Genomic DNA, 16,254 nt, shown 5'->3' with positions numbered 1-16,254 from the left:
TAAATTGAGCTTTGGTGTAAGTAGATACAACTTCATTTACTTCACTGGAATTATGCTGGCTTACACCAGAACTAAAAGTGGACATAAGTATTTATTTTTAATGCCTAAACAGGCAGAAAAGCTCCCACTTGTTATGTACTATTAAAACCCAGTAAACCTCCCAAGTTACAGAGATGGAACAAAAAATCCTTTTACATTGGTCAAGAGTATCTGGAGGCTTTTCTGTTCACTGAGTACTGTTATCTAAGGCTTGTATTACAGATGACTTTCCCACATTGTGAGTCAGTACGTACTCCAAAAAGGTACTCTCAGGTTTCATGTATCCAGGTAATTAGCTGAGTTTGAGTAAACTGGTAAAACCACTTCAAGGTCAATACATGACTTTCTGGCAAACTGCCTAGTTTGGAATCAGTAAACATGCTTATGTCAAAGTTAATCTGTGCAACATGTTTCAGAGTGGTAGCCGTGTTAGTCTGTATCAGCAAAAACAACGAGGAGTCCTTGTGGCCCTTAGAGACTAACAAATTTATTTGGGCATAAGCTTTCGTGGGCTAAAACCCACTTCATCAGATGCATGGAGTGAAAAAGCAGTGCATATATATATAACAGCACATGAAAAGATGGGAGTTGCCTTTCCAAGTGGGGGGTCAGTTTAATGAGAAGTAGATCAGTATTTTTATATTGTTATCCATGATCTCCTCCATGCTTGCTTTAAAAGTATTTTGTTTTTCTTAGTATTTTAAATAATGTTTTTAATTCAGTGGTAGAGAAGCACTATGATCTACACTGAATTAAAATGTGTGTGTTTTCTGATAGCATCTGTGAATTGCATTATAAATGTGCTAAAAATTCTGCAGCTGTTTCAAGCAGTTTGAATATGTAAATTTACATCAGTTAGAGTGGGGTGTTCTCTCATGGGCATATGTGGATTGAGGCAGTAATGCACATGAAAATAGTTATCAGAAGGCAATCACCACATTACATGTGTTTTGCTATGTTGCCTGCCTCTTGCATGGCAACCTGATTCTTCATGGAAAAAAATTGTAAACGGACAAAAGCAAAACAGAAAACTCCAACATAGAAATAAGTTGCAAAAAGAATCTTGTAACCAAAGGGCTTACCTACACTAAAGAACTGAAATGGCCAGCTATTCTAAAAGGCTGTTATTGAAGGTTTATTTTCCTTTCCTACACAAAGAAAGCTTACAATGATTTATGCACCTGCAAGTAGTATCTTAGCAACATCACTGAGGAAATAATGCTCAGCTTTTTCTAAACACTTTTGGTTGAATATAATCATAAGTTGTAAAACAAAGGTCCAGAGCAATTTAATAAAAGTTTTTCAAAGTGCTGCTCCTTATTCCATTTACTTAAGAGACATATTCAATGCTGAGTGTTTTTCTGGCTACAGTATGATAAGGGTCAGATTACATAGTCATCCAACTATCTATCCGGTTTAGTTAAATTAAACCTGAATTATTGCTTAACCTGATCTACACAAACTTAGCATGTAAAGTCACACTTCTTCCTCTATAAAAGAAAATTAACCTCTTTGGCTCTGGAATCAGCTCTCTACCTCATAAAGTACCCAATGGGGATTTGCTGTTAAATTATGCATGCCTTGGCAGTTGATGGTACTATGGGGTGTATGTGCAATATACAGAAATACCAACAGATGACAGAAGAGAATAATTTATCTAATCAAAAACATAAAGTTTTACTCAGGGAAATAATGTGCTGTTAATCTTACCATGTGTGCAAACCCCCGCTGTATAGTCTTGTGGCTACTTATCACAGTGATGTAAGTATAGGATAGTCTGTGTTTGTTTAGGCATTGATTGTGGTGGTAGTTGTTGTTTATAGGCTTTTATATCCCACTTATCACTATAGTATCAGAACTTCTGACAAATGTTAATGTGTTTGGCCTTATCCCTGTCAGGGAAGGGGGAAAGGATTATCATCCCCAATTTACGATAGGGAAACTGAGGCTAACTAGTTTGACTTGACCAATATAGAACCATGAATAGGACCCAAATCTCCTGGTTCACAGCCCAAGGTCTTGCCTACAAGATCATCGTTCCTTGGCCTGCAATCCTGTAAATACTGATGCACATGCATGACGCATATATGAGTAGTGCCATTTAATTCAACCCTAAAGCAGTTTAATTAATTGGGACTACTCATGTGTGAAGCATGTACATAAGTGTTTGCAGTACTAGGGCCTAAACCTCCACGTAGGCGCTTAGCCGGGCTGTACAAAATGGCAAAAGAAAATCCTTTTTGTGGCTTTTAATGCCATTTTACTGAATGCTGTGATGTCCTCTGACTTATTTCCAGAATTTTGAGAGCCCAGAAACTTTTAAGGTGGAATCATGACTGTAAAGCTCTTTGGGTCATGGAATATCTTGTAAAGGGCTGAGTAATTTGATGATGCTGTATATATGTTTTTTGCTGATGATAAACAATATATAAAGAGAAATAAAAACAGAAAGGTTAAGTACCTTTTTCTGAACAGGAACTGTGATCCACTTGATAGGGATGGGCCTGAGAGTCTGGATACCTGGGTCTTGACCCAGACTTCCTGTGTGACCTTCGACATGTCACTTTGCCTCCCTGAGCCTCCGTTTTCTGTTTATAAAATGGGGATAATATTTACCTACACTGTAGGGTGTGTTTTGAGGAATAGCGTAAATTATACAATGCTGTATAAGTACAAAATTATTATTGCAACCGGACAGTGGCAGAGATGATAACAGGACTGAGAAGTTTTCTGGCTCCCTGCTTTATGCTCAGTCAACTAGATAACCCTGTTTTTTGGGCTTTGTCTATAGATGGGAAACTTACCAATATTTTTCTACCAGTTCTAGCAGTGGTTCAGATGAACTGGTCTTAAAATTTGTGAGAGCAAAGGTGTTATCTTTTGGTATGTCTCTTTTCTCTTCCATCCCGATTTTGTGAAAACTTTGATATACAACTCACCTATTCAGAGAAGTTGCTGGGTGTTTTGTTTTTTGCATAGCTCTTCAGAGAAACATAGATTCTACATTTTAGTGTATGTAAGCTGTCATTCAAGCAAGCCAGAAGTAGTCAAACATCCTTTTCTCTATTTTTAACTCCCTTCTTAACTCAGCTTATACACAACTTTACATTGAATTAAAAACCCCTATGGTAAATCTCATTTTACTTAAAAACCTTTTTTCTCTTGTTGCAAACATCAGTGCACTACCATCAGCTTGCCCGGGGTCATATTTTTATTCCTTGAAAAATATTCTTATTAATTAGTTGATAAAAGAGTAGGGAAGGGGAGAGCGGAGGATGAGGGGGCTAACTCTGAGATGACAACAGAAGTATAAAGGGGAGGTAGTGGCAGCTTAAGTTCATGTTTAAGTGGCTATCACATGAATAATAGTAAACTAAACAATATCCCAAATAAGCAACTTTCTTTCTTTTTTTACATTTTAGGTGATGTATCTCCAATTCACATGAATCCCATTTCTCAATCCCAGTTTGTTCCTTTGGCAGAAATTCTTTGCTGTGCTATATCTGATATGAATGCAGCTCATGTTATTGTTACCCAGGAAACCTTAATGGATCAGTTGGTGAAACATTATCCAGGTAATATGTTGCTAATTTTTCCCTTCAGAAGCTAATAGATTGTAATTCGTATATTGCTGACAGTGCATGTAAACATTCATTAACAATTTGCCTGAAGCTGGCAAAATGGAAGAATATAAATGAACAGGTAATCACACAGTAATTTATACACCCACCCGCACTATCTTTGTAAATCTGTATACAGTTTGGTAAAATGTATTTTATTTTTGTATAGAATTCTTCTTACAAAGTATCACTTTACATTGAGAAATAGAAAGAAAATAAGAATGCTATGAAAGTATATCTGTGGCTGTATGCTAAGGAGGGAGAGCACATGAAATTGAAAGAGGTACTGAAAGAGGCCAAAAGGTAGAGGCGTGTAAAAATGTGGTGCTCCTAACTGGAGATCCTAAAGCTTTTAGTCACCCTCTTGAATGGATGGACATGTGATATTTGACTTACGGATGGGGTGTGGGATTGGCAAAGAAGAATCCATGTTAAGGGTCTGTGGCCACAGATAAGATTGGCCTCAACTTCAGGTTGGGTGGCCAAATATTTCTTTGCCCCAAAAAGGACATTCTAAATTCATCACTCACTCTAAGGCCTGGTCTACATGTGGGCGTGGAGGGGTGTCAATGTAAGTTACGCAACTTCAGCTACACGAATAACATAGCTGAAGTCGACGTACTTAGATCTACTCACCACAGTGTCTTCACTGTGGTGAGTCGACTGCTGACGCTCCCCAGTCGACTCTGCCTGTGCCTCTCGCCCTGGTGGAGTACCGGAGTCGACGGGAGAGTACTTGGGGGTCGATTTATTGCATCTAGACTAGACGCGATAAATCGACCCCCGCTGGATCGATCGCTGCCCGCTGATCCAGCGGGTAGTATAGACATACTTTTTATCCTGCAATGCTCATTTAGGGTATGTCTAACAAGAGAGCAGCAATTTCCCCTGAGCTCCCAGGGTCAGGAGCACCTAATTATAATTTTTTTTTTTAAAGCCCCAGGTGTTGGGCTTCTCCTGAGACCTTTTCCACTCAGTTCCCCAAGAGTTCAGTCTGAATCCAGTCTTGTCACTCAGGTTCCTTTATTTGGCATACAGCAAAGCTACACTGAGTTGATCAGACTGAAGCATAGGAAGTGGGTATAGGATGTACCACACATCCAAAGTTACACAGAAAACCTCTTCCTTTATATACATTTACACATTACATTGCATTTATTATACATTGCATCACCCATTTTGGGATTGTCTTGGTCACTTTGTGGAACTAATCCTTGTACGGCATGTTCTGTCCACCTGCTGCCCATGTTCGACTTTATTCTTTACCTTATCCTTACACTCCTGACTTTTGTTGTCCATGGTTATCTTGTTCTCAGTAAATGGTTCCCTGGGTGTTCCCCCTCTTATATTAGCTAGTTCAGACATTTTGTCTTTTTATCTTACTGACCCATTTACTTATGTTAGCCTAAATATTCCATTTTCAGCCTGCTGATCTAGTTACTTCCCTAATCCTGTCTTTCAAGGCCTTGCCTACACTACAGGGGAAAGTCGATCTCAGCTACGCAATTTGAGTTACGTGAACGGCGTAACTCAAATCGATGTAGCTTGGACCTACTTACTGCGGGGTCCACACTATGCGACGTCGACACTCTCCCGTCAACTCCCCTTACTCATCTCGATCCGGTGGAGTACAGGAGTGGACGGGAGAGCAATCTGCGGTTGATTTAGCGGGTCTAGCGAAGACCCGCTAAATTGACCACCGATGTATGGATCACCACGTGTCAATCCCCTGGTAAATGTAGACAAGCCCCAAGAAAGATCCCCCATGTTTAATTAATCATGTCCAGCCAGGCCTACATCTGGTACTCCATGAAAGTTGCTTGGTCTGATACTTCTCATCTCTCCTGACCCTTAGTGCTCCTCTAGTCCTGCTTAGCGTACAGGCTACACTGGTAAGCAGATATCCATCCTGCTTGTTTGCTTGTAATGCAGAAATTAGAGGTTTCTAACTATAGGCTTTTAGTGTGTCACCACAGATTGGGCTAGAGTCCTGCCAAGAACTTGAAATAATTTTAAATTGCATCACAACAGCCCCAGATATGACCTTAGCTCAGATGGAAATGACACTCTAAATCACTCACTCACTCATGCCCGTCACCCCAATCGGGGTATGGGCTGCCAACCACAGATCTCCAGAGTCCTTTATCCTGGGCCATTTGCTCTAACTGGTTCCAGGGATAGCCCATTTTTATGCTATCAGCCTGAAGGTCGCGTTGCCAGGTGTTTCTTGGACGGCCTCTTTTCCGCTTGCCTTGGGGGTTCCACCACAATGCCTGTCTAGTGATGTTGGTTGGCTGCTTGCGTAGTGTGTGTCCTATCCAACCCCACCTTCTCCTTCTAATTTCTTCCTCTGCTGGAAGTTGACGGCTCCTCTCCAAGAGGTAGATGTTGCTGATGGTGTCTGGCCAGCAGATCTGGAGAATCCTTCTAAGGCAACTATTTATGAAGGTCTGGATCTTCCTGGTGGTTGTTTTCGTTACCCTCCAGGTTTCAGCTCCATACAGTAAGACTGATTTCACGTTGGAGTTGAACAGTCTAATCTTTGTTGCCAAAGACAGCTCTCTAGAGCTCCAGATGTTCTTGAGCTGTAAGAAAGCTGCTCTTGCCTTACCGATCCTTGCTTTGATGTCTGCGTCCGTGCCACCCTGTTGGTCGATGCTGCTGCCTAGGTAGGTGAAGGACTGCATTTCTTCCAGAGGGCTTCCATTCAGTGTGGCTGGGTCATTACTGATGGAGTTAATCTTGAGGATCTTGGTCTTGTCCTTGTGGATGTTGAGGCCAACCTGTGATGACGTGGCTGCCACTACGTTGGTCTTCTCTTGCATCTGCTGTTTGCTATGCAAAAGGAGTGCAAGGTCATCGGCAAAGTCCAGGTCATCAAGCTGGGTCCACAACGTCCACTGGATTCCGGATGTCTTCATAATCCAATCAATGACAAGGAGAAAGAGAAATGGTGACAACAAGCATCCTTGTCTGACTCCGGTTCGCACCTGGAAGCTGTTTGTAAGCTGCCCTCCATGGATCACTCTACAGTGTATGCCATCATGTAAGTTCTTAATCAGGTTGACCACCTTTGCTGGGATGCCATAATGCCGAAGGAGCTTTCAGAGAGTCTCTCGATCCACGCTATCGAATGCTTTCTCATAGTCAACAAAATTGATGTACAACGAGGAGTACCACTCCACAGACTGCTCGACTATGATGGGGAGCGTTGCTCTCTGGTCCGTGCATGAACTATTTTGCCGGAAACCTGCTTGCTCATCTCGTAGCTGTGGATTGACAGCATCCTTCATTCTCTCTAAGAGGACTCGGTTGAAGACCTTCCCTGGCACCGACAGAAGTGTGATTCCTCTGTAGTTGGCACAATTGCTGAGGTCTCCTTTCTTGGGGATTTTAATAAGATATCCCTCTTTCCAATCCGCCGGAATCACTTCGTCTTCCCATATCTTCTCAAAGAGGGGGTACAGCATTTCCACTGAAACATCCAGATCTACTTTCAGGGCCTCTGCTGGAATATCGTCAGGTCCAGCTGCCTTCCTATTCTTCATCATAGTGATGGCTTTTCTGATCTCATCTCTGGTTGGTCTGTCACAATTGATTGGAAGGTCTTCGTTGGCTGGGTCAATGTCTGGTGGATTTAATGGTGCTGTTCTATTCAGGAGTTCCTCAAAGTGCTCCACCCATCTATTCATCTGTTGTTCTATTTCTGTTATAGACTTTCCCTGCTTGTCTTTGACGGGACGCTCTGGCTTTGCTGAACTTTCCAGACAGTCGCGTGGTGATGTCATACAGCTGTTTCATATTACCATTGTATGCTGCCTGCTCCGCTTCTGCTGCCAGTCCATCCGCATAATCTCTCTTATCCTTCCTAATATTCCTCTTCACTACTCTATGGGCTTCAGCATACTCTTTTTGCGCTTTAGCCTTTGCTGCGCTAGTCCTGCTGTTATTAACTACTGCCTTCTTCTTCTTTCTATCTTCTATCTTAGTCAAGGTCTCTGCTGTGATCCACTCTTTCTGCTGGTATTTCTTAATTCCAAGCACTTCCCGACATGCTGACCTAAGTGTCTCTCTCACTTTCTGCCATCTGTTGGGTACACTGTCTTCCTCTTCCTCAGACCGATCCTGTAGTACTGAAAACTTATTTTTCAGCGTCAGTCCAAAATCTTCCTTGATCTTATGATCCTTCAAAAGGCTGACGTTGTACTTCGCTCTTCTATCTAACGCGTCTATCCAGTTCTTCTTCAGCTTCAGCTTCAATCTGGCCACCACTAAGTGATGGTCGGACGCTACGTCTGCTCCTCTTCTAACTCTAACATCCTGCAAAGATCTTCTGAACTTCTTACTAATACAGACATGATCGATCTGGTTTTCTGTCGTGCCTGCTGGCGATACCCAGGTACTCTTGTGGATCCGCTTGTGAGGGAAGATGCTACCTCCTATGACCAGGTTGTTAAGTGCACACAGATCCACAAATCTCTCTCCATTCTCACTCATCTCTCCCAGAGCGTGAGTCCCCATGACTTGTTCATATCCTGTGTTGTCAGGTCCAATTTTGGCATTAAAATCTCCCATAAGGATGGTAATGTCTTTGTCTGGGAGAATCTCTAATATTTTCTGAAGTCTATTGTAAAAATAGTCTTTATCCCCCTCTTCACTGTCATTGGTTGGAGCATAGCACTGTACAACATTCATCTTAATCCTCTTCATTTTAGTTCTGAAGGATGCTGTGATGATCCTGGAACCATTTGCCTCCCAACCAATCAGTGCTCTCTGTGCCTGCTTGGACAACATGAAGCCTACTCCCTGTGTGGGGGGTGCGTCGCTCTCTTCATGTCCGGAATACAGCAACAGCTCTCCTGTCAACAGTCATCTCTGTCCAGCTTGCGTCCATCTTGTCTCGCTAATGCCTAGTAGGGTCAGGTTGTTGCTCCTCATCTCTGCTGCGACCTGCACCGTCTTTCTTGACTCGTACATGATCCTCACGTTCCGTGTACCGATGGTAATCCTCCTGGTTGCAAGAAGGGTAATCGGCTTAGTGGCTTCCTCATGACTTTCACCACCCAGCGTCATGCGTCTTCGAGTTGAGGACCCTTCTTTTTCCAGGCTAAAAGTCTCTGTTATCTCTATTGTTGGCGTTTTTGTAGCAAGTTGATTTTTTACGGGATGGAGTTGCTAGCCCCACGCCCAACCCTCCTCCTTTATCCTGACTTGGGACAGGCAGATGGCCCCAAAGGACCTCTCTGGTGGAGTTGACACTCTAAATACTTGTAATAAATGAAGGGATATCTCACTCTGCAGACTGCCATAGATGGTACTGTTTTACCAGAAACTGTCATTCACACTAAGTAGGACTGCAGGGGCATGGAATTTATGAAAAACCTAGGACTGCCCCCCCCAGTTTTCAGTAGATTGTCAGGGACTGTAACCCCTGATTCAAAAACATTGATAGAAATGGTAATCAGCAAGGTAAATCCCAGTGGCAGTTGAAAACTTGGGTTTATTTGTATTTGATGAATTGAAGAAGAGAATTGCTATCTCGGATTTAGTTGAGCATCCTGTCTCCAACAATAGCCAGTACTACATTCGTCAGAGGAAGATGAAACAGTTCCTATAATGTACCATTGTGTAATAATGTGTCCATAGGGAACTCTTCGTAATTGCTGTCAATTATTGGGTGACTGCACAGTTTGTATCTCTTATAAATATTTTATCCTATTTAATGTAATGAGAATATCCTCAGTTACCTACACAAATGTTTAATCCTTTAAAAACAACAACAGCAAAATGTGCTAAATAATGTAGGTAGGATCTAGAATCCCAATACAATACTGATTTCCATGAGCATAGCTTGAGGGGTCAAATGTTGCTGTTCCTAACACTTTAAAAGTTCCACATCATCAGTGGCCCCCCATGTGTTCCTACTAAATACTGGAACAAATCCAACCAAGGTGTGGCTGGCCCCTTTCCTTCCTCCTTTTCAAAAGTTGGCTTATCTCACTACTCAGGAGTTGGGGTTGATGAAGATGAACTGTTGTCTGCCCCTTGCATCTGTTGGTGGTGAATTGAAAAGACTGGCTAGTGTATCTTTTTCACTGCCCTCTACTGGAGAGAATTCATAATTGCTGTCCTTTACTGGATCGCCTATAAATAAGCCCCTTCATTTTCAGTTTAAAGCAGTTTTTACCAAAAAAATTCCCAGGTTTTACAAAAGGTATTATTCATTTTTTTTCTGATTTTCACCCTACCTTTTTTATCATTCAAATATATAAAAAATAACTTGTTTTAATAGGAAAATACAGTACATTGCATGAGATATATCTATTACGATAATACATTAGTCTGTGTACATGCAAAGCTGCCTGTTGAAGTAAGGCTACGTATTAGTCTACAAGATACACACAATAAACAAACAGGCATGCACGCAAGCTCTGAAGAGTATGAGCATCTGAACATACTGATGAATCTAATGCCCACCACAAGAGGATTTCTGTTAGTTCTAAGCATAAACTGTGTATTTACGAAGCACCAGGTACTGAGTTCTGTTCATAATTCTGCATCTGTGAAGTTTAGCTCACAGTCGTGACATCTCTGTCCTGTATGCTGCTACAGGGTTTCGTTTAGGGTATTTTTTGCTGTTGGAAAACTGACTGTGTATTGTTGTTTTTTTTTTTTTTTTTTTTAATTCTGGCTCTTAAAGCTGAACATGGTGATGTGTCTTTAAACCATCTGGTTAAGAATGGCATCACATGATAGAAACTGTAGGAGTTTTTATTGATAAGATTGATTTTGTACTACTCAAATTCTTAGTATGTGAGTGGTCTTAGACTCTTTTGTAAACCCTTCATACTTAATCAGTATGCTTCTTGTATGTCTTAGTCACTTCCAAATTTGTTACATTTCAGTAAATTACTGTTCACGTCTAACTTTTCATGATTTTATGTATTAACTTATTTCTGATTGAAATATTTATATACTGTATCTTTATTATAGGTATAGCAACTCCCTCACAAGAAATTCTATATAGTGTGCTTGGAACTCTAATTAGAGAAAGGAAGATTTATCACACTGGAGAAGGCTACTTCATAGTGACCCCTCACACCTACTTTATCACAGATAATGTCATGAAAGACAGTAAGAAGTTCCTCTTAGAGGATAATTGCCCTCTACTGCCGTCCACCTCTTACGTTGTAAGCATGGAGAGCTCTGCAGATCTAACAAAAGAAAATGTTCCTATGGTGTCTCATTGCAGATCCTGCCATTGTTTCCCTGCTCAGGCTATATTCAGTGAACAAAGACATCAGCAATTAATTAACCATGAACCTAATGGAAGAGGTCAGAAAGGCTCTGGTGAGTTGAAGCCCTCAGTTCAGAATCAGCCTCTCTCTAAATCAGTTGAGACTCAGTCATGTGACACAACCAAGTCCTTAACTTCAATGAAAGAAAAAGAAAAATGTAAAAAGTTTGGCCTTAGCCTTTTCTGGCGTAGCACATCTAAAAAAGAAAAACCTAAAAAAAAGTATTCTTCTTTTTCTGCCCAATTTCCTCCTGAAGAATGGCCAGTCAGGGATGAAGATAATTTAGATAACATTCCACGTGACATTGAACATGAAATCATCAAGCGTATTAACCCTGTGCTGACAGTAGATAACTTAGTTAAACACACAGTACTAATGAAGAAATTTGAGGAACAGAAAAAATATATTAGTAAAGGCACCTCAACCGAAATGTTGACAGTTAAGCAAAAGCATATCTCAAAAGGGTGTGTTCTTAAAAAGCAAAGTAAAACAGCAAAGCATCACAGGAAAGTTCAATCCAACAAAGAAAAGCAAATAAGAAAAACCCAGAGAAAATCTCAAGTCAATGAGGTAATGTCAGAAAATGACAAACAGGAAAAACATGCAGAGCGTCTATCACATGTTACAAATGAAGTCATAGCTCATGAACAACTATATGAGGATGCAACAGTTGTTAAATCCCATTTTATATATAAAAAGCAAATTAAGAATCCTTTTCAAGGTCTACCATGTAGAGAGAAACTTTCTACAAAAGGGCACAAAGGTCAGAAAAACAGTCAATTTAAGTCCAGTATTCAAAAGCAAGAATGGAATTTTCAAAGGTCAAGGTCTTTGGATTCCTCAAAAACCTTTGACCATGAAGCCATACAATCAAATGCTGAAAAACGCAGTGACGAAGCCAAGCAAAACAAATCATCCCACATTAACAATTCTTCCCTCCAATCTATCAAAGGCCATTTCAGTGAATGCTCTAATTATCCACAATGCAGTACTTTACGAATAGATGATAAATGTCATCATTCCAGAGAGAGTAGCCTTTCTGACTATGTCTATAGAGGGGCAAACAAAAAAGTTATTGGAGATGTTCCAAAAACTTGTTTCTCTTACATGGAAGATATGTTTGAGTTTAAGGAAGAAATAAAGTATCCACTGAGTTCAAAACATACCCATCAGTGTGACAAACCTGCCATCATATGTGAGCTACTAGATCAAACATCAAATCAGTTTCAGAATTTCAGTCTTTCTAATGATCCTGCTGACACTAACCAGTTTAAACAATCTGAAAATGGTGCAACTCAAAGACTAAGTACTGACAAAAAGAATGAACTAATGTTTAACAATACTACTACTAACTGGCCCGAGTCTGTTAACCCAGAAAAAAAAGGATTTACTGATGATCAGACTTTGTATCAAAAAGTAGATGATGATGATGCTTGCAGTTCATTATATCTTGAGGAGGAGGATTACCCTAAATCATATCAACAGCAACTCAGCCACACCATTTCAGAAACAGGAGACTGGAGTAAGGGAATACAACAAATAGGAACTGAACTGTCTCTCAGAAACTGGGGTCTTAATATTCATCCAGCTGAGTGCAATACTAATGTAAATCAATTAGATTCTTGTGGGCATGAAGGAAATGAATGTTATAGTCATACTGGGTCAATGGATAGCTCACAAGAGTGCCAGAAAATGCATCTTGCAGGAGAGAATTGTTTCCGTGATCGGCTATCTCCGTTTGCTTACACACATTATGAAGAGAAAGTTGACCTTGCTGAACATGTTCAGGCTTCAGATATTGGTGTCAATATATTTGATTTCTGCAAAACAAATGAGGGTGACTCAGATGCTGAAACTTTGCCAAACACTCCCAATGAAATGAGAGAGAAATCAGCATGCTGGACACTGGGACTGCAGACCATGGAAATGAAAAAAAAAATTGGAAAAAAGCAACAGCTTTTTAATAGTACACATACTACAATTTCAGGGCCAAATGTCCAAAAAGAACCAAATAACTTAGAAGGAACAGAAAACCAGAGCATTACAGGAGACAGCGGAATTGATTCTCCAAGGTAAGAACACAAATGTCAGTTATGTTCTTTTTTAATAATAATATGATGATGATTTAGGAAGAATTGCTGGAATAGATAACAATTGTATTGTTATGAAGAACTCCATTGCTAAAATGCACTACAGAAATACCTTCAACAAGATCGTGCTAAAGCGTCTCTGGTATAAAACTTTCATACACTTAATTATTACATATTATATTAGTTATGTTTCTCTGAGGCAGAAAAATATCATTAATTCTGTGTTACAGGTGGGGGAACCAAGACACAGAGAGGTTAAGCACTTTGGTAGGAGACACTGTGGCTTAGTGGTTAAAGCATGGGCCTGGTAATCTGGAGGCTTGGGTTTTGACATTGACCTTGCTATGTGATGTTAGGTATGTCACTTACAGGGCCAGCTCCAGGCACCAGCTTAACAAGCAGGTGCTTGGGGCGGCCAAGGGAGAGGGGCGGCACCTGCGGCAATTCGGGGGTGGCAGGTCCCTCACTCCCTCTAGGAGCGAAGGACCTGCCGCTGAACTGCCACCGCCGATCGTGGTTTTTTTTTTTTTTTTTTTTCCCCCATGCCGCGCCCGCGAGCGCAAGCGGGGTTTTTTTTTTTTTGCTTGGGGCGGCAGAAATGGAGCCAGCCCTGGTCGCTTAACCTCTGTGTGCCACAGTTACTCATCTGAAAACTAGGGATAATAGTTACTTACTTAAAATAGGTGTTTTGAGGTCTAATTAAATGTGCAAAATATTATTCAGGCTAGTCGGAGTTGCAAATAGATTTTACATGTTCTGGGCTCTTGGCCCTGTGCTTGTTCCTTTATCGAGGCATCTGTAAGCTTTAAGGGTACGTCTACACTTACTTCCTGGTTCGGCGGCAGGCAATTGATCTTCTGGGATCGATTTATCGCGTCTTGTCTAGACGCGATAAATCGATCCTGGAAGTGCTCGCCGTTGACGCTGGTACTCCAGCTCGGCGAGAGGAGTACACGGCATCGACGGGGGAGCCTGCCTGCCGTGTCTGGAACCGCAGTAAGTTCGGACTAAGGTACTTCGAATTCAGCTACGTTATTAACGTAGCTGAATTTGCGTACCTTAGTCCGAAGTGGGTGGTTAGTGTGGACCAGGCCTAAGAGACTATCCTCGCTTTTCATAATTTTTTGCAAATTCACCTAATCAGAAAAGGTCTTGTGTGAAACAATCTTGAGTTTCACATGTTTGCCTGCAAAAAAAAAAAAATCAGGTGTCCAAATTTTCACAAAAATTTGAAATTTTGGGAAGTTTGAAATTGGAGGAAACTAAGAAAGTGGCAAAACACTAGTTGAAATTTTTGAGAAAGAGCGGGGTGGAATTTCTGTTAGTAACATCAAGGTGTCATATGACTCTTGACATGATAGCACTTGAATGTAGAGAAGACTTCCTCCCCCCCTGCCCTCTTCATATCCACTATCATTTTGAAAAGCTATTACACACTAAGGACCAAATCCTACAGTTCTTATTTAGGCAAAATTCCTAATGAAATCAGCATGTGTTTTGCCTGAGTAGAGACTATAGCATTTGGCCCTGTGTTCTTTTAGCATATTTGTGACTTATTTGCTGAGTATTGATAGTTTTAATTCTTAGATATATCTGGGTTATCAGAGTACCCAGTATGTGGCACTAAAAATTAAATAAACTGTTTTATTTTTAGAACACAAAGTCTTAAATCTAATAATTCAGCCATTTTGGATGGGTTGAAAAGAAGACGAAGTTTTCTGCAGAACTTTGAAGGCATAAATAACAGTGCAAGGAGTGGAAGGATGCTTACAGAAAATACATTGCTGCAGTTAACTCCAGTCATGAATGTTTAAGTTTCTTCTCTTACAGAGCTTTGTGAATTCTTTCTTTTGTATAATGTAAATAGCATTAGTGTAATTTTTTTAAACAATCAGATACATAAAGATGCATCTAAATATATGTCTATACTTTAAACTTGTTTGAACTAGGGCTGTCAAGTGATTAAGAAAATTAATCGCGATTAGTTGCGCGATCGTGGTGTTAAACAATAATAGAATACCATTTATTTAAATATTTTTGGATATTTTCTACATTTTCAAATATATTGATTTCAGTTACAACACAGAATACAAAGTGTCCTCTGGAATGGTGGCTGACACACGAAGGGGCATACGAATGTTTAGCATATATGGCATGTAAATACCTTGTAATGCCGGCTACAAAAGTGCACTGCCTGTTCTCACTTTCAGGTGACATTGTAAAGAAGAAGCAGGCAGCATTATCTCCCTTAAATGTAAACAAACTTGTTTGTCTTAGCAATTGACTGAACAAGAAGTAGGACTGAGTGGATTTATAGGCTCTAAAGTTTTATATTGTTTTGTTTTTGAGTGCAGTTATGAAACAAAAAAATCTGTTTGTAAGTTACACTCTGATGATAAAGAGATTGCACTACGGTACAGGTCTGTCTCATCTTACGCTGGGGTTACGTTCCACAGTCAGCGCCTAAAGCGAAAATCGCGTATAGTCAAAATTACATTGAGTGTAATGGTGGGCGGAATTGCCCACACCACAGAAACAGTATTTAAATTGTTATTTTTCTCTCTCTTTTTTTTTTTTTTTTGCTGACCATGTAAAGCTGAAATCGCACATGTTAAATGCGTCTAAGATGCGACAGACCTGTACTTGTATTAGGTGATTTGAAAAATACTATTTCTTTTATCATTTTTACAGTGCAAATATTTGTAATAAAAATTATATAAAGTGAGCACTGCACACTTTGTATTGTGTGTTGTAATAGAAATCAGTATATTTGAAAAACATCCAAAAATATTTAATAAATTTCAATTGGTATTCTATTGTTTAAAAGTGCGATTAATCGTGATTAATTTTTTTGAGTTAATCACGAGTTAACTGCGATTAATCAACAGCCCTAGTTTGAACATTTCACTTTGGAATCTTGACTTTTAATTAACATTTTAATAATAAGAGAGTTACTTTTGTTATAGCTATGTGACCATGTTTGTAATAAAAATGTGTAAAGCAAAACTATGGACTAAGAATGTACTTCATTCAGGTCAAATTACTAGCCTGACATGATTGTAGGTGGAGCTCCAGTAGGAACCATACAACTACAATAAGTTGATACAAGTTGCACTTCCTAAAGGTACTTCCTGTGTGCACCACTGGGCCAACAGAACCCACTAGATACCAGCATACACAAAAGAAATAAGTAGGAAAAAAGACTTA

General features: G+C 40.1%; 1 protein-coding gene across 1 annotated transcript in view; it reads left to right on the top strand.

Annotated features, from left to right (window-relative positions):
- The window catches only part of STOX1 (storkhead box 1), a 32,659-nt gene extending 17,707 nt beyond the window's left edge, over positions 1–14,952 (top strand). Inside the window, exons 2-4 of the mRNA XM_024198160.2 lie at positions 3,462–3,614; positions 10,653–13,029; positions 14,702–14,952. Coding sequence (XP_024053928.2) covers positions 3,462–3,614; positions 10,653–13,029; positions 14,702–14,861 — 2,690 coding nt within the window. The 3' untranslated portion in view covers positions 14,862–14,952. The remainder of the gene's footprint in view (positions 1–3,461; positions 3,615–10,652; positions 13,030–14,701) is intronic.
- The last annotated feature ends 1,302 nt before the right edge of the window (positions 14,953–16,254 follow it).

Source organism: Terrapene carolina, unplaced genomic scaffold (genome assembly GCF_002925995.2).
Source record: "Terrapene carolina triunguis isolate 2854851 unplaced genomic scaffold, T_m_triunguis-2.0 Scaffold95, whole genome shotgun sequence".
Taxonomy (NCBI): domain Eukaryota; kingdom Metazoa; phylum Chordata; order Testudines; family Emydidae; genus Terrapene; species Terrapene triunguis.
Note: the sequence above shows the minus strand (reverse complement) of the source record. Positions and strands in the feature narration are given on the sequence as shown.